Source organism: Rattus norvegicus, chromosome X (assembly GCF_021556685.1).
Source record: "Rattus norvegicus strain SHRSP/BbbUtx chromosome X, alternate assembly SHRSP_T2T, whole genome shotgun sequence".
Taxonomy (NCBI): Eukaryota; Metazoa; Chordata; class Mammalia; order Rodentia; family Muridae; genus Rattus; species Rattus norvegicus.
In genome coordinates, this window is record NC_141554.1 from 39635001 (window position 1) to 39656592 (window position 21592).

Consider the following 21592-nt stretch of genomic DNA (forward strand, 5'->3'; position numbering starts at 1 on the left):
GGAGCAAAGCCCCAGATGTTTCTCTCAGAACTTCCATTTTGTGTCTTTCCGAAAGCCTAGGATAGCTTTTGTTTTCTCCTGCACTGGGTCTCTGCACTTCTGAGTTCTTCAGTCTTCAAATTTGGCATGCCTGCCCTCTAGCGGCAGGCTCGATGCAGCCCTTTGTTCCCCTGCTGTTGGCAATAGCACAAGAGTTCTCACCGCTCAGCTTTGTATTTAGTAAACACTCCCAACTCAGACATGTGAAGGACAGACTCACTGATACTGATTTAGGACACAGGAACTTGGGTTGGGCTTGGAAATTTTGACTCCTGAATTTATACAATGTAAATGCAACAGGAGAAAAAGAGTAACCCAGTTATGATAGCTCACACCAATAATTCCAGCACGTGGGAACATAAATCAGTTTTACAGTAAATCCAAACCTAACTTTGGCTACATAATGAGTTCTAGGCAAGCCTGGGCTATAGTGTGAGATCCAGTCTCAAAACAATCAAAGAAAGAAAAATGAAACCAAAAGATTATGCAGTTCTAGTGTTGCCGTATGTCCTGTGAAGAGCAGAAGAGAATCTGAGGCTAAGGAGATATACCTGATGTGGTGATCTCTTGAAGAAGACTCCTGCTATCAGCTTTGTCCCCCAACATGCCATCCATAGTCACGTGAAAAATTGTACCGTTGTCCACTTAGCTAATCTAAAAGGGTCAAATGTGATGAATCATTGAAGAGTGGTTGTCCTCAAACCTGTCATCATCCTTTACCTGTTCAGTAGTTCATGTTCATATTAACTTTGAAGATGGAAAAAACAACGAAGCTTGCTGTCTCCTTTATATTATACTTTATGTTTTGGTTAAATTCTTTTTATGAGGCAGTTATGTTTATTCCTTTGAGGGGAAATTAAGAAAAATATAAAATAGCATTTATTGGTGTTTAAGTCTCATGCCTCATCACATGGCAGGCAAGTTCTGTGAGCACTTTCTGTTTTAAAGTCCTTTTCAGTGGAGAGAGAACTGCAGGAGAACAACAGTAATTACCCAGATGAGCCCTGGAGGATAACAGAAGAACAGCGGGAGTACTATGTCAATCAGTTTCGGTCCCTCCAGCCAGATCCGAGTTCCTTCATTTCAGGTGAGAGAACATGGTGTCCTGGAACGTGGGGCTCATGTGAATAACTGGAGAACATCCTGAGAAATAGTCAATACAAAAGGAATGTTATAGCCTTCTTTGATCCTAATTTGTATTCCTCTAAGGTAGAGTTTCTTATCAAATTTAAGTCACGGTGGTAATGACCTTGGGAAAACTACACTGCTATTGCAGAAGGGTAAATGGGAATTTGGGGGAACTTAGTCCAGATCCTGAACCTTATCAGCTAAAGTACTTGGAACAGTAGATGACAGTGCCAAGGGACACCTTAACTTGCTTGCTTGCTTGCTAGAGTTCAAACGAAGACAAAGTGTAGCCTTCCTTCCGGCAGAGGACTTCATAGTTTTAATGCTCCCACAAGTTTAAGATCATGCTCATTTTCTTTGGCTTAAGTCTTTCTTTCATGGTTCTTGAAATTAAGATATGAAAGGAAGACTGGCCAGCATTTTCTTAGTGTCAGTTCTTGTAGATTATCTTCAGATATCTGCATTCCTGTTGTGCCCTCATGTAAAATTCAAGCTGAGAGGAATTGATTTAATTCCCACGTGCCTACATTTTACCAGGCTGAAGACTAAACAAAAAGTGAAATAGTAGAGTCTGGAAGAAAAAAATGCTAGAACTTTCTTCTTCTACTTCAAATGTAAAGAATAACAGTGTGGTTTTGGTCATTCTAAGCAGTCAAGCATGGATTAAGACTAATTTTCTCTGAAATAAGGTATATAATTGATATGTTCTTGTATGTGGAAAGGCAGACATTTTGGTGATCGGTGGCAAATGACCTTAAGGAAGATTGAATAGTATAGAAAAAACAAAGGACGTTTACCATCATGATTTAGAATAGACAAACAGAAATCCAGATTACATAAATTGACTGCTGGATAACCTTACGTCTTGCTCATCTGAGTCTTTTCACAATATATGCAGATATTTAGCCAAATATGGATAAGTCATTGGTGGAGGTGTTTTAAATTTTTCTTTCAATCTTCTTATTTTTGTGAATTTCAAGTGTAATACAACTTGACTTACAACTATAACAAATCCCCATGGACAAGTGCTGGCAATTTTATCTATATTCCCTCTCAGCAAGGATGATCTTAAGATACGATTGCCAGACCATTTGATTTGAAAAATATTTCAGGATATATCTTTGGGTTTCTTAGACAAACATAACCAGAACTCAATGATACAGGTGAGAAAAAGAATCAGATTCTTTAACACAATAAAGTCTTCATTGTTCAAAATTTTCTGATTGTCTCTTAAATTATTTTAAAATGTTTAGTTTGATTACAGTGATGAAATTCATGAATGGCAATTTGTTGGTATCTTTTAAAATAAATACCTTAGTTGGGATATAATTCAAATACCATGAAACTTACCATCAGAACTGTGCAGTTCAGTGGTTTTAGTTCATTTACAGAGAAGATTCATAACCTAATTGAGAACCTTTCCATCACACCCTCTGTAACCCACCTACTTAGTAGCAGTGACTCCTTACTCTTGTCTTCTCCACCTTGCAGACCCAGGTCACTTCGGTACATTCTTTGGATTTGTGTGTTCTGGGCTTTACATCCAAATAGTCTCTTTTTCTTGTGGCTTGGTTCTGGTGCTGGAGTGAAAGTACATGAGGACTTCTCACTTGGTGCATTCAAAGGAGAGAGGGCTCAGGCTTTCTTCTCTGCTTCTTCTTTAGTTGGTGACATCGGGGACACAGCTGAACTTGATAGCTGTCAGCTTCCCAATGTCTTCCACCTAACTTTTTTGCGACTCTATGGTATAACAGTCTCTGCTGTGAAAGCCAGCATTAGCTAATTAGTTGGGTCTACTGTGCTTTGAAGAGAATGGATCCAGAAGAAGACAGACTGATAGGAAAAGAGAATGTCTTTATATCTTGGTTGCTATAAGATAGCTGTGTAAATGGGCCAACAAGTTTTGTCTGTCAAGCGTTTCACAAGGTGGTCAGTTTCATTGGTAGTCAAGAGTCTTGTGTTGGCATTGGTGATAGAATACATTTAGGGAGAAGGCTTGTTGTGTTATTGATACTTTGCTTTTGGTTCTTAATAATTTATCAAAAGAAAGTTAAGTGTTGCTTTAGGATCCATTATAACCCCTTTTAAATTTTATTTTGAAGATAGTGTTTTACTGTGTAACCCCTGCTGGTCTGGAACTTGCTGTGTAGGCCAGGCTACCTTCAAACTCACAGACTGCCTTCCTCTGTCTACCGAGTGCTGGAATTAGAGGTGTGCAGGCCATACTTGGCCTGAGTTTTCTGTTTATGTAGTGTTGGGGCATAGATCCCACCATAGTCAAGTATCTACCACCAACTAAATTCCCTCCTAGTCTTATTGTTTTAAAGCCAACTAGAAAACTTATAATTGCTCCGGGAGACTTTTGACTTATTGTAGAACAAAACTTGTGGCTTTAATGCTCTCTTGTGTTAGAAACGAAGTGTTTGAATTTTGAAACTGTTGGGAACATGAAAGCATGAGAAATCTCAGTGAAGGCTAACATTTCAAGTGCAGGTTGGACAATGAGATGATCACTCAAATTCAACTGACATAGGTAAATTAACATTAAAAAGAGTCCTGGCTGAATAATAATAATTGATAAGCAAAGAGGGAAAAACAGTGTCATTAACCCTACCTCTTTGCTCGTCATTTGCCATGGATCTACATTATTTTTCCATTCTCTAAGTATAAAACTCAACATATTTCTATTTACTTAAGTAATTTTGAAGGTTTTCTTAGGTGTTTTTAGTGAAAATGTGCAGTTTTGATAACATACAGCAGTTTATCTGATTTGTATTTGTCATGAACATTTTGTCACTCCGTCTTCTTTTTTTTTTACATTATTCTATATTCCTTTTATTTATATTTTTCTCATTTTTGCAACAAGAAGGATCAGTCTTTGGCCCTCAGACACACTAGGCAGCCACATGCTGTTTTTATGAAAGTCCTTGTAATTGTTTTGCTTGAGGAATAAACTAAAGAGCTTGCTAAAGGAAAACATGGTGATTTGCTTGCACATAAAAGCTGCTTCAGACAAGTTAAGTAACCGCTGACTTAAATCATGGCTCTTGACAGGGTCTGTGGCCAAGAACTTCTTCACCAAATCAAAGCTCTCTATCGCAGAACTCTCTTATATCTGGTGAGTATGTTTACTGCCAAGTGATATCATATAGTTATCTTTTGGCTGTTTTGAAATTTAATTTTTTAGGATGTGATTTTTGTTTGCTTTGAGATGGCGTTTTACTCTGTAGTCTAGAATGCCCTGTAACTCACTATGTAGCTCAGGCTTGACTCCGACTGCAGCAAGTGCCATGCCTCAGTCTCTCAAGTAAGGTTTTGTTTTTGACTTTCTTTTTGGTGGTGCTAAGGTTTGAATCCAGGCCCTCATATACACCAGGTAAGTGTTCCACTCTGAGCCCCACACCCAGCCCTGAAAAGGTGATTTTCTGGATGATTTTAAAAACAGATTGAGAGTGAATGGAGCTCAGGTTTTTGTTGTCATAAAGATTAAATTATCATAGGAAAAACTACAATGAGCAGTATCAGATGTGCATAGCGAACCCTAAGTGTTAGCTACTAGTTTAGAAGTCATTTCCGCAGGCTAGAGAGAGATGGTCGCTCTTCTAGAGGGGCTGATTTTGGTTCCTAGCACCCACATGGCACTCCTGATTGCATATAATTCCAGCCCTGGGGGATTTAACACACTTTCTGGTCTCCCAGGGCACATATTCACACGGCGCACACACAGAGATACACATATATGTACATGTAAGAAAAGGAATTTCCTACTTTTATTCTTTCCCATCCTGATTTTAGTCTAGGAGTTGTGCATATGTGAGACATTCTGTCATACATTTTAGTTTCATATTTTTAACTTAGCGTAAGGCAAGGAGCCAGAGGACTTTGAAAAGCCATCTTTCATAATATTTTGTAAGGTAGGGTGAACAGAAGGTCCAAGAACATTCTGGAACAAAGTTCAATTTGTCTATTCTAGATACCGGTGACTTTGTAAATTTGGCAGGTGTTTCACAGCTGGGCCCTAATTCAGCCTGTACAGCTGCAGTGTCGGCTCTGCCTTGCTGCTGCGGCCTGCCACAGTGGTAGCTCTGTGAGAGCTGGGCCGCAATGGTCCAGATGGTTCTCTTTGCATGTCTGAAAATGTTCAGCATCATAAACTCCTGCCTTTGTGGATCATGCTGTTATAAATATATATTAAAACACTGGAATATTTATGTAAAGAGTTTTTCACGAGGCATTACAAAATTATGATAGAATTTAGAATCACATACCATGTATTGTGGATCTTATTGAAAAACTATTCCTGTTATATCCTGTGTGCCAGTGTAGCTGGGATTTTGAACTGGATTTATGTTTTTCTAGCCATATAGTCTGGCATTTTTTCTTTTTTGCAACAAGTCTTAATGTTAGATTTTTAACGGTAGGAAAAAAATGACCATTTTGAAAAGAATAGAGTCTGTTTTGGCAGAACTCCCAGTGTTAACATTACCCTGTGAGGCTTCCCGTCATTTTGTAGAGACAAATGCACGAAGGCTAAATGGCATACTCTCCATCCGGCATCTGAGGCATCTGACGCGGTTCCCAGATGCCTCACCCCGGGGAGCAGCTGTTTCTGGGCTGCTGCATTCTGAATGAGAGCAACAGTCTCCTGGGGAATAGGAGGATGCAAATGGTCCAAAGCAAAGTTACAGACCTTCCCTTAGAGATTTTCCCCAATAGCAACATCTTTTTAGGATAGTTTTACACGAGACATTTCTACACGTGCCTAATACAAGTGTGCTTGTGTGTGTCCAGCACAGAGATGTTGGTGCTCATGAGAGCTTAGGTCTTTTAGCAAATAGGTTTCTTTTGTGTTTGATGACTAGGTTTGTGTCTTCTAGTGAAAGGTGGTTACTGAAACAGACAGGCCTTTTTAAGACTCCCTGTCTTCATGTTTCTCTTTTCCAGCACCAGCCCTTTTCTAGTTGCTACTTTTATATTAAAATATGATGTAACCAGTGTTTCTTGAACCTATTTGTATTCCTATATACTCTCTCTTCTTTTCTCTCTTCCCCTCTCCCCTTCTGTCTCCTCCCTCTTTCTCCCCCTTTTGCCCATCCCATCTCTGTGTCCATGTTTTAAAACAGGGCCCCATGTACCTCAGACTGGCTTTGAAATTACTATGTAGCTAAGGCTAGTCTTGAACTCCTGATCCTCCTGCCTTTGCTTCCTAAGTGTTGGGCTTACAGATATATGCCACTATGGCCAGCTTTCTAAGAAAATATTCCCATGCAGAGACAAACTTGCTACCAAAATGCACTCTGCTTGACAACATTTTCCCTTACAACGGGAAAAAAATGAAGTACCTATGTCCATGGTCTGAATGACCTCCTTAGTGGCTGGTCTGCCCTTCCTTGGCTCCTTTCCAGCATCGAGCCCAGCATCTTCACACTGTGCAGCCTGCGCTTATTGACCAACTGTCAGGTAACTGCAAAACCCAAGCCTCAACTTTGTTTTTCTCACCAGAATTTCCTATGCCTTGTCTCATTGATGAAAAAAAAATCAGACCTATCAGAGAACGGAAGAATTTCCATTTTCATTTACAAAGTGCCACTGACAGTATTGCCACAATCAGCTTGCCTTTTCCTCTCAGTGGCCTGTGGGATTTCACATGGGTTTGCCTAGGGAACTTGGAGGTTATCACAGGCCACGGGCAGGAATCTGGGAACTGTGTGTTCATGCTTGAGGCTGATACTTCATGACAGGCAACTCATGACATCTTTCATCTTCTAGGGAACTCAGTGATGCTGACTGTGATGGAGCCCTGACCTTGCCCGAGTTTTGTGCTGCATTTCATCTAATTGTAGCCCGGAAGAACGGCTACCCACTGCCAGAGGGCCTGCCTCCAACCCTGCAGCCAGAGTACTTGCAAGCAGGTAAGGCCTCAACATACATCATAAACCTTAGCTATATTAGCAAATGTCTAATAACAAACTCTTATTTCTTAAAATGATGTCTGTATATCAGGGAGTCAACATCTGAAGATTATTTCTTCAACTTGTATCAGACTTCCACATGTTAGAGTACGAGTTACAGGGGCTGATCTAAGGAAGTATAAAGCATCCGTTCTTCTACTTCTGGGTGCATTACAACCAATGTCACTGTTTTGTTTATGATAGTCATGGATGGCAAGTACTGAACCCACTGTTGATAGAAAATAAATCTTATAGAACGAACGCTAAGCTTGGTGTCTTGAGACATATCTAGTATCTCTAATTGGTCTTCAGTAGGGTAGTTCTAAGCTATGTTTTTTTCCTTTAACGAATAAGGTGATAGGAGTTATATCAGATGCCATATTACTTAGAATCATAGAACTAATAATCCTTTTCCCCAAATTAGAAGACAGACTTGTAAGGCTATGTCACAACCTTTGTTTGGAGGACTATGCATAAACCCTTTTTAATACTTCCGTGTCTGGGTGACTGGGTGGATTCCAGGAGAAAATGTCTGTTACATAGTATATTAGAATGTCTTTACTATGTGAAAGGCACTGTGCTTTCTCTGTGGTCTGGGAAGAGGGGCAGCAGGTATGCTGAGAGGTGCTGAGAAGGGGGTCGGAACACTTAAGGAATAGAAACTTCAGGCTGTGGTGGTTTGGGTGCATAGAAAGGCAAGGATGAGGCTGAAGGGAAAAGCAGGAAAGATCGTAAGCAATGGCATTGGCCCAGGGTGGGGAGATGACAAAATTAGGTTTCTTGTCTGCAGTGATTCTGTGGGTTGACTACTCAGATTGGGGGGGGGGTGACAGTGCACACAGAGAGGTAGGAGATAGGGTGGAGATAGTTAGCAGCTGCTTGTTGCCATTTGTAATCTTTGAAGTGTTAGCTTCCTGCACAAGACTGCCTTCTATTTGCCCCCAAATGGTAGTGGTACTCCAGCCAGCACCTCAGCACTCAGGAAGACCAGGAAGGGTTAAAAACACATTGCATTTAGTTTTTAAAAGCATTTCATTAAGATTTGACTTCCTAAGAGTGTATCTTGACATTTGATTTATAGCTTCTATTTATTATCTACCACAGTCTGTTTTTTTTTTTTATTAACTTGAGTATTTCTTATATACATTTCGAGTGTTATTCCCTTTCCCGGTATCCGGGCAAACATCCCCCTCCCCCTTCCCCTTCCTTATGGGTGTTCCCCTCCCAACCCTCCCCCCATTGCCGCCCTTCCCCCATAGACTAGTTCACTGGGGGTTCAGTCTTAGCAGGACCCAGGGCTTCCCCTTCCACTGGTGCTCTTACTAGGATATTCCTTGCTACCTATGAGGTCAGAGTCCAGGGTCAGTCCATGTATAGTCTTTAGGTAGTGGCTTAGTCCCTGGAAGCTCTGGTTGCTTGACATTGTTGTACTTTTGGGGTCTCGAGCCCCTTCAAGCTCTTCCAGTTCTTTCTCTGATTCCTTCAATAGAGGACCTATTCTCAGTTCAGTGGTTTGCTGCTGGCATTCGCCTCTGTATTTGCTGTATTCTGGCTGTGTCTCTCAGGAGCGATCTACATCCGGCTCCTGTCGGTCTGCACTTCTTTGCTTCATCCATCTTGTCTAATTGGGTGGCTGTATATGTATGGGCCACATGTGGGGCAGGCTCTGAATGGGTGTTCCTTCAGTCTCTGTTTTAATCTTTGCCTCTCCCTTCCCTGCCAAGGGTATTCTTTTTCCTCATTTAAAGAAGGAGTGAAGCATTCACATTTTGATCATCCGTCTTGAGTTTCGTTTGTTCTAGGGATCTAGGGTAATTCAAGCATTTGGGCTAATAGCCACTTATCAATGAGTGCATACCATGTATGTCTTTCTGTGATTGGGTTAGCTCACTTAGGATGATATTTTCCAGTTCCAACCATTTGCCTACGAATTTCATAAACTCGTTGTTTTTGATAGCTGAGTAATATTCCATTGTGTAGATGTACCACATTTTCTGTATCCATTCCTCTGTTGAAGGGCATCTGGGTTCTTTCCATTTTCTGGCTATTATAAATAAGGCTGCGATGAACATAGTGGAGCACGTGTCTCTTTTATATATTGAGGCATCTTTTGGGTATATGCCCAAGAGAGGTATAGCTGGCTCCTCAGGCAGTTCAATGTCCAATTTTCTGAGGAACCTCCAGACTGATTTCCAGAATGGTTTTACCAGTCTGCAATCCCACCAACAATGGAGGAGTGTTCCTCTTTCTCCACATCCTCGCCAGCATCTGCTGTCACCTGAGTTTTTGATCTTAGCCATTCTCACTGGTGTGAGGTGAAATCTCAGGGTTGTTTTGATTTGCATTTCCCTTATGACTAAAGATGTTGAACATTTCTTTAGGTGTTTCTCAGCCATTCGGCATTCCTCAGCTGTGAATTCTTTGTTTAGCTCTGAACCCCATTTTTTAATAGGGTTATTTGTTTCCCTGCGGTCTATCTTCTTGAGTTCTTTGTATATTTTGGATATAAGGCCTCTATCTGTTGTAGGATTGGTAAAGATCTTTTCCCAATCTGTTGGTTGCCGTTTTGTCCTAACCACAGTGTCCTTTGCCTTACAGAAGCTTTGCAGTTTTATGAGATCCCATTTGTCGATTCTTGATCTTAGAGCATAAGCCATTGGTGTTTTGTTCAGGAAATTTTTTCCAGTGCCCATGTGTTCCAGATGCTTCCCTAGTTTTTCTTCTATTAGTTTGAGTGTGTCTGGTTTGATGTGGAGGTCCTTGATCCACTTGGACTTAAGCTTTGTACAGGGTGATAAGGATGGATCGATCTGCATTCTTCTACATGTTGCCCTCCAGTTGAACCAGCACCATTTGCTGAAAATGCTATCTTTTTTCCATTGGATGGTTTTGGCTCCTTTGTCAAAAATCAAGTGACCATAGGTGTGTGGGTTCATTTCTGGGTCTTCAATTCTATTCCATTGGTCTATCTGTCTGTCTCTGTACCAATACCATGCAGTTTTTATCACTATTGCTCTGTAATACTGCTTGAGTTCAGGGATAGTGATTCCCCCTGAAGTCCTTTTATTGTTGAGGATAGCTTTAGCTATCCTGGGTCTTTTGTTATTCCAGATGAATTTGCAAATTGTTCTGTCTAACTCTTTGAAGAATTGGATTGGTATTTTGATGGGGATTGCATTGAATCTGTAGATTGCTTTTGGTAAAATGGCCATTTTTACCATATTAATCCTGCCAATCCATGAGCATGGGAGATCTTTCCATCTTCTGAGGTCTTCTTCAATTTCTTTCCTCAGTGTCTTGAAGTTCTTATTGTACAGATCTTTTACTTGCTTGGTTAAAGTCACACCGAGGTACTTTATATTATTTGGGTCTATTATGAAGGGTGTCGTTTCCCTAATTTCTTTCTCGGCTTGTTTCTCTTTTGTATAGAGGAAGGCAACTGATTTATTTGAGTTAATTTTATACCCAGCCACTTTGCTGAAGTTGTTTATCAGCTTTAGTAGTTCTCTGGTGGAACTTTTGGGATCACTTAAATATACTATCATGTCATCTGCAAATAGTGATATTTTGACCTCTTCTTTTCCGATCTGTATCCCTTTGATCTCCTTTTGTTGTCTGATTGCTCTGGCTAGAACTTCAAGAACTATATTGAATAAGTAGGGAGAGAGTGGGCAGCCTTGTCTAGTCCCTGATTTTAGTGGGATTGCTTCAAGTTTCTCTCCATTTAGTTTAATGTTAGCAACTGGTTTGCTGTATATGGCTTTTACTATGTTTAGGTATGGGCCTTGAATTCCTATTCTTTCCAGGACTTTTATCATGAAGGGGTGTTGAATTTTGTCAAATGCTTTCTCAGCATCTAATGAAATGATCATCTGGTTCTGTTCTTTCAGTTTGTTTATATAATGGATCACGTTGATGGTGTTCCGTATATTAAACCATCCCTGCATGCCTGGGATGAAGCCTACTTGATCATGGTGGATGATTGTTTTGATGTGCTCTTGAATTCGGTTTGCCAGAATTTTATTGAGTATTTTTGCGTCGATATTCATAAGGGAAATTGGTCTGAAGTTCTCTTTCTTTGTTGTGTCTTTGTGTGGTTTAGGTATAAGAGTAATTGTGGCTTCGTGGAAGGAATTCGGTAGGGCTCCATCTGTTTCAATTTTGTGGAATAGTTTGGATAATATTGGTATGAGGTCTTCTATGAAGGTTTGATAGAATTCTGCACTAAACCCGTCTGGACCTGGGCTCTTTTTGGTTGGGAGACCTTTAATGACTGCTTCTATTTCCTTAGGAGTTATGGGGTTGTTTAACTGGTTTATCTGTCCCTGATTTAACTTCGATACCTGGTATCTGTCTAGGAAATTGTCCATTTCCTGAAGATTTTCAAATTTTGTTGAATATAGGTTTTTATAGTAAGATCTGATGATTTTTTGAATTTCCTCTGAATCTGTAGTTATGTCTCCCTTTTCATTTCTGATTTTGTTAATTTGGACGCACTCTCTGTGTCCTCTCGTTAGTCTGGCTAAGGGTTTATCTATCTTGTTGATTTTCTCAAAGAACCAACTTTTGGTTCTGTTGATTCTTTCTATGGTCCTTTTTGTTTCTACTTGGTTGATTTCAGCTCTGAGTTTGATTATTTCCTGCCTTCTACTCCTCCTGGGTGTATTTGCTTCTTTTTGTTCTAGAGCTTTTAGGTGTGCTGTCAAGCTGCTGACATATGCTCTTTCCTGTTTCTTTCTGCAGGCACTCAGCGCTATGAGTTTTCCTCTTAGCACAGCTTTCATTGTGTCCCATAAGTTTGAGTATGTTGTATCTTCATTTTCATTAAATTCTAAAAAGTTTTTAATTTCTTTCTTTATTTCTTCCTTGACCAGGTTATCATTGAGTAGAGCATTGTTCAATTTCCACGTATATGTGGGCATTCTTCCCTTATTGTTATTGAAGACCAGTTTTAGGCCGTGGTGGTCCGATAGCACGCATGGGATTATTTCTATCTTTCTGTACCTGTTGAGGCCCGTTTTTTGACCAATTATATGGTCAATTTTGGAGAAAGTACCATGAGGAGCTGAGAAGAAGGTATATCCTTTTGCTTTAGGATAGAATGTTCTATAAATATCCGTTAAGTCCATTTGGCTCATGACTTCTCTTAGTCTGTCGACATCACTGTTTAATTTCTGTTTCCATGATCTGTCCATTGATGAGAGTGGGGTGTTTAAATCTCCCACTATTATTGTGTGAGGTGCAATGTGTGTTTTGAGCTTTAGTAAGGTTTCTTTTACGTATGTAGGTGCCCTTGTATTTGGGGCATAGATATTTAGGATTGAGAGTTCATCTTGGTGGATTTTTCCTTTGATGAATATGAAGTGTCCTTCCTTATCTTTTTTGATGACTTTTAGTTGGAAATTGATTTTATTTGATATTAGAATGGCTACTCCAGCTTGCTTCTTCTGACCATTTGCTTGGAAAGTTGTTTTCCAGCCTTTCACTCTGAGGTAGTGTCTGTCTTTGTCTCTGAGGTGTGTTTCCTGTAGGCAGCAGAATGCAGGGTCCTCGTTGTGTATCCAGTTTGTTAATCTATGTCTTTTTATTGGGGAGTTGAGGCCATTGATATTGAGAGATATTAAGGAATAGTGATTATTGTTTCCCTTTATATTCATATTTGGATGTGAGGTTATGTTTGTGTGCTTTCATTCTCTTTGTTTTGTTGCCAAGACGATTAGTTTCTTGCTTCTTCTAGGGTATAGCTTGCCTCCTTATGTTGGGCTTTACCATTTATTATCCTTTGTAGTGCTGGATTTGTAGAAAGATATTGTGTAAATTTGGTTTTGTCATGGAATATCTTGGTTTCTCCATCAATGTTAATTGAGAGTTTTGCTGGATACAGTAACCTGGGCTGGCATTTGTGTTCTCTTAGGGTCTGTATGACATCAGTCCAGGATCTTCTGGCCTTCATAGTTTCTGGCGAGAAGTCTGGTGTGATTCTGATAGGTCTCCCTTTATATGTTACTTGACCTTTTTCCCTTACTGCTTTTAATATTCTTTCTTTATTTTGTGCGTTTGGTGTTTTGACAATTATGTGACGGGAGGTGTTTCTTTTCTGGTCCAATCTATTTGGAGTTCTGTAGGCTTCTTGTATGTCTATGGGTATGTCTTTTTTTAGGTTAGGGAAGTTTTCTTCTATGATTTTGTTGAAGATATTTACTGGTCCTTTGAGCTGGGAGTCTTCACTCTCTTCTATACCTATTATCCTTAGGTTTGATCTTCTCATTGAGTCCTGGATTTCCTGTATGTTTTGGACCAGTAGCTTTTTCCGCTTTACATTATCTTTGACAGTTGAGTCAATGATTTCTATGGAATCTTCTGCTCCTGAGATTCTCTCTTCCATCTCTTGTATTCTGTTGGTGAAGCTTGTATCTACAGCTCCTTGTCTCTTCTTTTGGTTTTCTATATCCAGGGTTGTTTCCATGTGTTCTTTCTTGATTGCTTCTATTACCATTTTTAATTCCTTCAACTGTTTGATTGTGTTTTCCTGGAATTCTTTCAGGGATTTTTGCGATTCCTCTCTGTAGGCTTTTACTTGTTTATTAATGTTTTCCTGTGCTTCCCTAAGTGTGTTCACGTCTTTCTTGAAGTCCTCCAGCATCATGATCAAATATGATTTTGAAACTAGATCTTGCTTTTCTGGTGTGTTTGGATATTCCATGTTTGTTTTAGTGGGAGAATTGGGCTCCGATGATGGCATGTAGTCTTGGTTTCTGTTGCTTGGGTTCCTGCGCTTGCCTTTCGCCATCAGATTATCTCTAGTGTTACTTTGTTCTGCTATTTCTGACAGTGGCTAGACTGTCCTATAAGCCTGTGTGTCAGGAGTGCTGTAGACCTGTTTTCCTCTCTTTCAGTCAGTTATGGGGACAGAGTGTTCTGCTTTCGGGCGTGTAGTTTTTCCTCTCTACAGTTCTTCAGCTGTTCCTGTGGGCCTGTGTCTTGAGTTCACCAGGCAGCTTTCTTGCAGCAGAAAATTTGGTCTTACCTGTGGTCCCGAGGCTCAAGTTCGCATGTGGGGTGCTGCCCAGGGGCTCTCTGCAGCGGCAGCAACCAGGAAGACCTGTGCCGCCCCTTCCGGGAGCTTCAGTGCACCAGGGTTCCAGATGGTCTTTGGCTTTTTCCTCTGGCGTCCGAGATGTGTGTGCAGGGAGCAGTCTCTTCTGGTTTCCCAGGCTTGTCTGCCTCTCTGAAGGTTTAGCTCTCCCTCCCACGGGATTTGGGTGCAGAGAACTGTTTATCCGGTCTGTTTCTTTCAGGTTCCGGCGGTGTCTCAGGCAGGTGTCCTGCCGCTCCTGGGCCCTCCCCCACGGGAGCCCAGAGGCCTTATACAGTTTCCTCTTGGGCCAGGGATGTGGGCAGGGGTGAGCAGTGTTGGTGGTCTCTTCCGCTCTGCAGCCTCAGGAGTGCCCACCTCCACAGTCTGTTTTTCCTCTTGGAATATTAGCAACTTTTTAAAAGTCATTGTGATTTTTCTTTCTTAATCACCTCATGGCAAAGTAGTAAAGGAGAATGCGCTCTTAAGAAGCAACCTGACTGCCAGGCAATTCACTCATCAAGTAGCATCCGTTCTCCTGTCCATTTCCTGAGCTTCCCAATAGCAACTACTTGTGCTGTTGTATGCTCTAGAGACTTATAATGCCATTTCTGTATTGTTAGACAGTAAGAATGTATGCTTTTATTTTTGTTATTCCTGCTAACCAAAGAGATAAATATTTCATAAAGTTATGTTTGGTATGTATTATTTTAGTATCTTGCTTATTTCTAGCAATACCTAAAAGGGGATATTTTTTAGTTACTCTTCATAGTATTTAAACATTATTATGGCTACTGCATTTAAAAATTGTGTTTAATATAATTAAGAATTAACATACCATGTTGCCAATATGGCAAATTATCACCACCGTGTAACATTCACTGCTAAGAGCAAGAATTTGTCAGCTGGACTTCTAGGTGTTTGGGTCTCTGCGGGCCACTTACTACTGGCTGTATGCCCTTGAGTGAATTGTTTGTCTTCCCTGTTTCTCAATTTCAGCATCTGTGAAATGGGAATCACAGTACTAGATTGTGTTTGTAAAGACCTTCAAATGCTGTCTCTTCACAACTAGTGATGTAAATTGTACATGTGAGTGAGTTGACTTTGTTGTTCCTTTCGACAGGCACAGAAACACTGCTAAGACATTCCACTACGGCTATACTAAATATTCTTATGTATTCTTTTTCTTCCCCGATAGCTTTCCCTAAATCCAAGTGGGAGTGCGTGATTTTTGATTCTTATTCTGAATCAATGCCAGCAAACCAACAGTCCTGTGACTTGAATCGGATGGAGGTAAAAAAAAAAAACACAAAAACTTTCCCATGTTAATCAGTATGTATGTAGAAGTAAACCATAGCTTATGTCTTCATGAACTCTGGAAAATGAGCAGTGATAGCAAAACATTTTTCTCACCCCCAATGAAAATCCTCTTTTCTTTAGCATCACTTGCCACACTCCACATCGCCCACCTCCGAGGATCACAAGTCAACCTTATCATATTGATTTATTCATTTAGGGGCTGGGTGCACAGGCTGTGGAATTAGCATGGGGGACAGAGGACAACTTGCCAGAGTCAGTCCTTTCCCTTCACAATGTAGGACCTGGGAGATTGAACTTGGGTCCTCAGATGTGGTAACAAGTGATTTCTGACCCACTAACCCATCTCCCTGGCTCCTACTAACCTTTCTGTTTCTGGTTTAGTCTATTCTAAGCATTTCATATAAATAGACAATGGTGGATGTGTGCTTTTGAGTATCTTTTTCACTTAGTATAATGCTTTGAAGATACTTTATTTTTAGTGCAGAATAGTTTTAATTGTATGGAAATGCTACATTTTGTTTATTTCTCCCTCCTTATAGTATATTTTGGCTATTATGAACCTGCGTGAGTAAGTTTTTTATATGAGCAAATATGATTGTTTCTCTTTGCAGTGTATTTACTAGTGGAATTGTTGGACTGTACCATAACTGTGTTAAACTTTTGAGGAACCACCAAACTGCAGGATTTCAATTTTCCAATCAGGAATGTCTAAGGGTTCCTGCTTCCTCATATCCCTGGTAGCCCTGGATCCTGCCATGTTCATTTTAATCGTTGCACTGGGATCTATGTGTATCTCATGATGGGTTCAGTTGGAAAATTACCAGTGATGTTGAACTTTTTTTCATGCACTTGCTAGCTATTTGTGTATTTTTGTTGGTGAAATAGCTATTAAAGTCTTGTGTCCATTTTTATTTGCTTTTTTGTTTCTTTTTGATGTTTTAAGCAAGTGCTTTACCACTGAGCTGTATCTTCAGTTAGGTTTTTCAGTGACATTTTGGATTTATTTTGTCTGACTTGTTTTATTCCTAGACCATTTTCTTCTGTAACACAGTCCAGAAGGGAGAAGACAGTAAAAGAAATGCACCATTAAGATATATTTTCTGGCCATCTTTGTATTGCCAACTGCTTGCTATGTGAAGATTAGAGGATCATAAGTTCAAGGCCATTCTGGGCTATGGACTGATTTTAAGGCTAGCCTGGGAAACTGAATGAAACCCTGCCTCAAAAGAGAAACAGAAAAGTACAATGGGATATAGTTTACTGGTATAGCCAGTTGCCTAGAATGCTATGAGACTCTAGGTTCAATCCCCAGTACTATAAAAAAGACTTGGGGGGTTGGGGATTTAGCTCAGTGGTAGAGCGCTTGCCTAGGAAGCGCAAGGCCCTGGGTTCGGTCCCCAGCTCCGAAAAAAAGAACCAAAAAAAAAAAAAAAGACTTGGATAATTTATTGGAGATAATAGACTATGAATAGGAAATTATCTCTGGGGCTATCATTGTACTGTGGAGAATCACCTCTTAGGATAGGAATGTATGCCATATCAAACTGATTAAAGGATGTGTTAGCCACCCTTTCAGAAGAAACAGCTAAAATGTACAGAAAAATGATACCTTTATAAATCAACTGTGAGAGGGCCTTGTGAGTTTCCTCTTTCCATATTGGAATGTCAGCTGGTATTACCATTGGCTTAACCCTAGATAAAGAGTTACAGGAAATGAATGCCTGCTAAGAGAAGGAGGATCAGCCTTCTCTAGGGATAAGGTCCCTGATAGGTTACGCAGTCTCAAGTGGTCATCCCTAAAACATATCCATATAAGCAACACTAATTGCACTTAGCAGGCAGTGTCATATACCCATCCATATATATGTTCATAAAATAATTATGAAAGAAGTAGAGGCCATGGATTTGAAAGGGAGTGGGGAGGACATAGGAGGATTTGAAGGAGAGCATGTGAGAAACATGATATAAAGACAGCACTTACCCATGAAATTCTCAAAATCTAAATTAAAAATGAAGGGAAATGGGGTTGGGGATTTAGCTCAGTGGTAGAGCGCTTGCCTAGGAAGCGCAAGGCCCTGGGTTCGGTCCCCAGCTCCGAAAAAAAGAACCAAAAAAAAAATGAAGGGAAATATTGGAACTTCATGTACACAACTTAAAAGTAAAGCATGGTTCTTTTAAGAAATGCATCTAAAGTTTCTTCCAGCATCCTAGAATTTAAACAGTATCGATGAATATATAATTCAGTTTCTATTTGGTTTAAATGGACTTTGGGATAGCCTGAGAAATGTTATAATTTTTGTTATTCTTTACAGAGAAATATTTTCCAGTTTATACATAACACAGTGGATGTTGGAGCTGTCTGTCTAGTGGTTTCTCTGTAATGATACATAGACTATTTTTACTTTAAAGTGAGCTAATATATACTACATTATGCTACAACCATGACATTAACACTTGAAGAATCACCTAGATGAGGCTTGTTAGACCCCTCCTTCCCACCTAGTAGTGCTATGACATTTTATTTGTGAACCATTTAAAGCTAGAAGCATGGCTTTGAGTTCTGAGTAGTAAATGAAAATTAACCACTGGACCAAAGACTTCTATGCTTTTAATCACCATCCTTACATTTTTACATTGATCTCTAAGTTTCAGATCTATTTAAAATGTATGCAGTACCAAAGTGCATTTGGTGACAAGTCAACCTGTCACTCTTTTCTGTCTATCTAGATATTGTCCATTTTTAGATACCTTTGCAGACCTTGCACATAAAGATGACACAAATATGAATATATTTAACCACAGCAGAGGCCTTAGAGCACATACTTTTCAGCATAGTTGAGGTCTAGTATATTAATCTAGTAAGATCAATATAATTGCACATGTTTTTGATATTTTGATACATGGATAGATACATACACATATTGTGAAACCATTACACAGTCAAGCCAAGTAGTTACTCAGACACCTTATGCAATGGCTTTGTTTCAGTGGAGATTTAAGATCTGCTCTCTGAGCAGCTTTTAAATACACTATATATTACTAATACTACAATTAGAGTACATATTGGAAAAGCTTCGTATAGTTACTAGACTTGAAACTATTTGAAAATAATTCATATGTGATCAATTTGAGTATTCAATTAATATACTGAGAACTTTTCTTTTTGCATTAATTAATTCACTTTGCATCCCTATCACTGCTCCCTCCTCTCTTTCCTGTTCCATCTTTTCAGGCCCCTCCCCCACAACCTCCCCTCCTTCTCCTAAAAAAAGGAGAAATACTTTATGGTTACCAACCCATCCTGTTCTTATCTATGAGTTAGGGGACTTTTTTTGAGTCTCACTATGTAGCCCTGGCTGTCATAAAACTCACTATGCAGACCAGTCTGGCCTCAAACTCATAGAGATCTGTCTGCTCTTCCACAGGATGTGGGCTCAACTCCCAGCACCCACATGGCAGCTCACAGCTGTTTGTGACTCCAGCTCCAGGGAATGTGATGCCCTCACACAGACGTACATTCAATCAAACACCAATGTACATGAAAATAAAAATAAAATTTTTTACTTAATTTTATTTTATTTTTGATAGAAAATTTTTTGTGTTTACTTAGAATTATTATATTTTATAGGATATTTTAAATTTACATTTCAAATGTTATTCCCTTTCCTGGTTTCCCAGACGTAAGCCTCCTATCCCATCCCCCTCCCTTTCTGCTATAAGGGTGTTCTCCTCCCCAACCACACCCCCCTTCCCACCCTCCTGACATTCCCTTACACTGGGGGATTCAGCCTTGGCAGGATCAAGTGCTTCTCCTTCCACTGGTGCCCAACAAGGCCATCCTCTGCCACATTTGCAGCTGGAGCCATGGGTCTGTCCATGTATAGTCTTTGGGTAGTGGTTTAGTCCCTGGGAGCCCTGGTTGGTTGGCATTGTTGTTCTTATAGGGTTGCAAGCCCCTTCAGCTCTCTCAGGCCTTTCTCTAACTCCTCCCACTGGGACCCCATTCTCAGTTCGCCTCTGTATTTGATATGCTCTGGCTGTGTCTCTCAGGAGACAGTTATATTGGGCTCCTGTCAGCCTGCACTTCTTAGCTTCATCAATCTTATCTAGTTTTTGGTAGCTGTGTATATATATATATATATATATATATATATATATATATATATATATATATATGAGCTGTATACCCATGTGGGGCAGGCTCTGAATGACCATACCTTTAGTTTCTGCTCCAAACTTTGCCTCCATATCCCCCCATGAATATTTTTGTTTCCCCTTTTAAGGAGTGAAGCATCCACACTTTGATCGTCCTTCTTCTTGAGCTTCCTGTGGTCTGTGGATTGTATCTTGGGTAATCTGAGCTTTTGGGCTAATATCCACTTATCAGTGAGTGTATACCATGTGTGTTTTTCTGTGATTGGGTTACCTCACTCAGGATGATATTTTCCAGTTCCAACCATTTGTCTATGAATTTCATGAAGTCATTGTTTTTGGTAGCTGAGTAATATTCCATTGTATAGATGTACACACATTTTCTGTATCCATTCCTCTGTTGAAGGGCATCTGGGTTCTTTCCAGCTTCTGGTTATTATAAATAAGGCTGCCATGAACATAGTGGCGCATGTGTCTTTGTTGTAATGTTAGAACATCATTTGGGTATATGCCCAGGATATAGCTGGGTCCTCAGGTAGTGCAATGTCCAATTTTCTGAGGAACCTCCAGACTGATTTCCAGAATGGTTGTACCAGTATGCAATCCCACCAACAATGGAGGAGTGTTCCTCTTTCTCCACACCCTTGCCAGCATCTGCTGTCATTGAGTTTTTGATCTTAGCCATTCTGACTGGTGTGGGGTGGAATCTCAGGGTTGTTTTGATTTGTATTTCCCTGATGACTAAGGATGTTGAACATTTCTTTAGGTACTTCTCAGCCATCTGATATTCCTCAGCTGAGAATTCACTGTTTAGCTCTGTACCCCATTTTTTTTAAAAAAAAATAACAAGTTTAGTTTTTATTTTGTCCATGGCATTTTTCCCATCTTTATTAACTTGAGTATTTCTTATTTACATTTCATTGTTATTCCCCTTCCCGGTTTCTGGGCCAACATCCCCTAACCCCTCCCCCTCCTCTTCTTTATGGGCCTTCCCCTCCCTATCCTCTCCCCATTACCACCCTCCCCCCAACAATCATGTTCATTGGGGGTTCAGTCTTGGCAGGACCAAGGGCTTCCCCTTCCACTGGTGCCCTTACTAGGCTATTCATTGATACCTATGAGGTTGGAGCCCAGGGTCAGTCCATGTATAGTCTTTGGGTAGTGGCTTAGTCCCTAGAAGCTCTGGTCAGTTGGCATTGTTGTTCATATGGGGTCTTGAGCTTTTAATAGGGTTATTTGTCTCTCTGGAGTCCAACTTCTTGAGTTCTTTGTATATATTGGATATTAGCCCTCTATCAGATGTAGGATTGGTAAAGATCTTTTACCAATCTGTTAGTTGCTATTTTGTCCTAATGACAGTTTCCTTTGCCTTACAAAAGCTTTGCAGTTTTATGAGATCCCATTTGTCCATTCTTGATCTTAGAGCATAAACCATTGGTATTTTGTTCAGGAAATTTTCCTCAGTGCCCATGTGATCAAGACTCTTCCCCACTTTTTCTTCTGTTAGTTTGAGTGTATCTGGTTTGATGTGGAGGTCCTTGATCCACTTGGACTTAAGCTTTGTACAGGGTGATAAGCATGGATCAATCTGCATTCTTCTACATGCTGAACCAGCACCATTTGCTGAAAATGCTATCTTTTTTCCATTGGATGGTTTTAGCTCCTTTGTCAAAGATCAAGTGACCATAGGTGTGTGGGTTTATTTCTGGGTCTTCAATTCTATTAAAATAAATATTTTTAAAAAGGGGGGCAGTGCCACTGTACCCAGCTTTAGAGGAAATTGTTGATCTGCTTATCAATAAACAGTGAGGAGGCTGGACATCCACTACATTACAGATCCTGGCAAGTACTCACACTGTAGACAGAATTATCAGAGTCTTTCCCTGTTTGTGAAAAAAGGCCTAAAGCCAGGTTGGTTATTGCCTGA

The 21592-nt window shown here is 40.1% G+C and overlaps 1 protein-coding gene across 16 annotated transcripts in view; it reads left to right on the forward strand.

Moving 5' to 3' along the window:
* Reps2 (RALBP1 associated Eps domain containing 2) overlaps positions 1-21592 on the forward strand; it is a 272827-nt gene that overhangs the window by 130331 nt on the left and 120904 nt on the right. For all 16 annotated transcript variants that reach the window (NM_001427498.1, XM_087600303.1, XM_087600310.1 and 13 more), the window contains exons 6-9: positions 988-1126; positions 4222-4285; positions 6937-7079; positions 15392-15486. In NM_001427498.1, coding sequence (NP_001414427.1) covers positions 988-1126; positions 4222-4285; positions 6937-7079; positions 15392-15486 — 441 coding nt within the window. The remainder of the gene's footprint in view (positions 1-987; positions 1127-4221; positions 4286-6936; positions 7080-15391; positions 15487-21592) is intronic.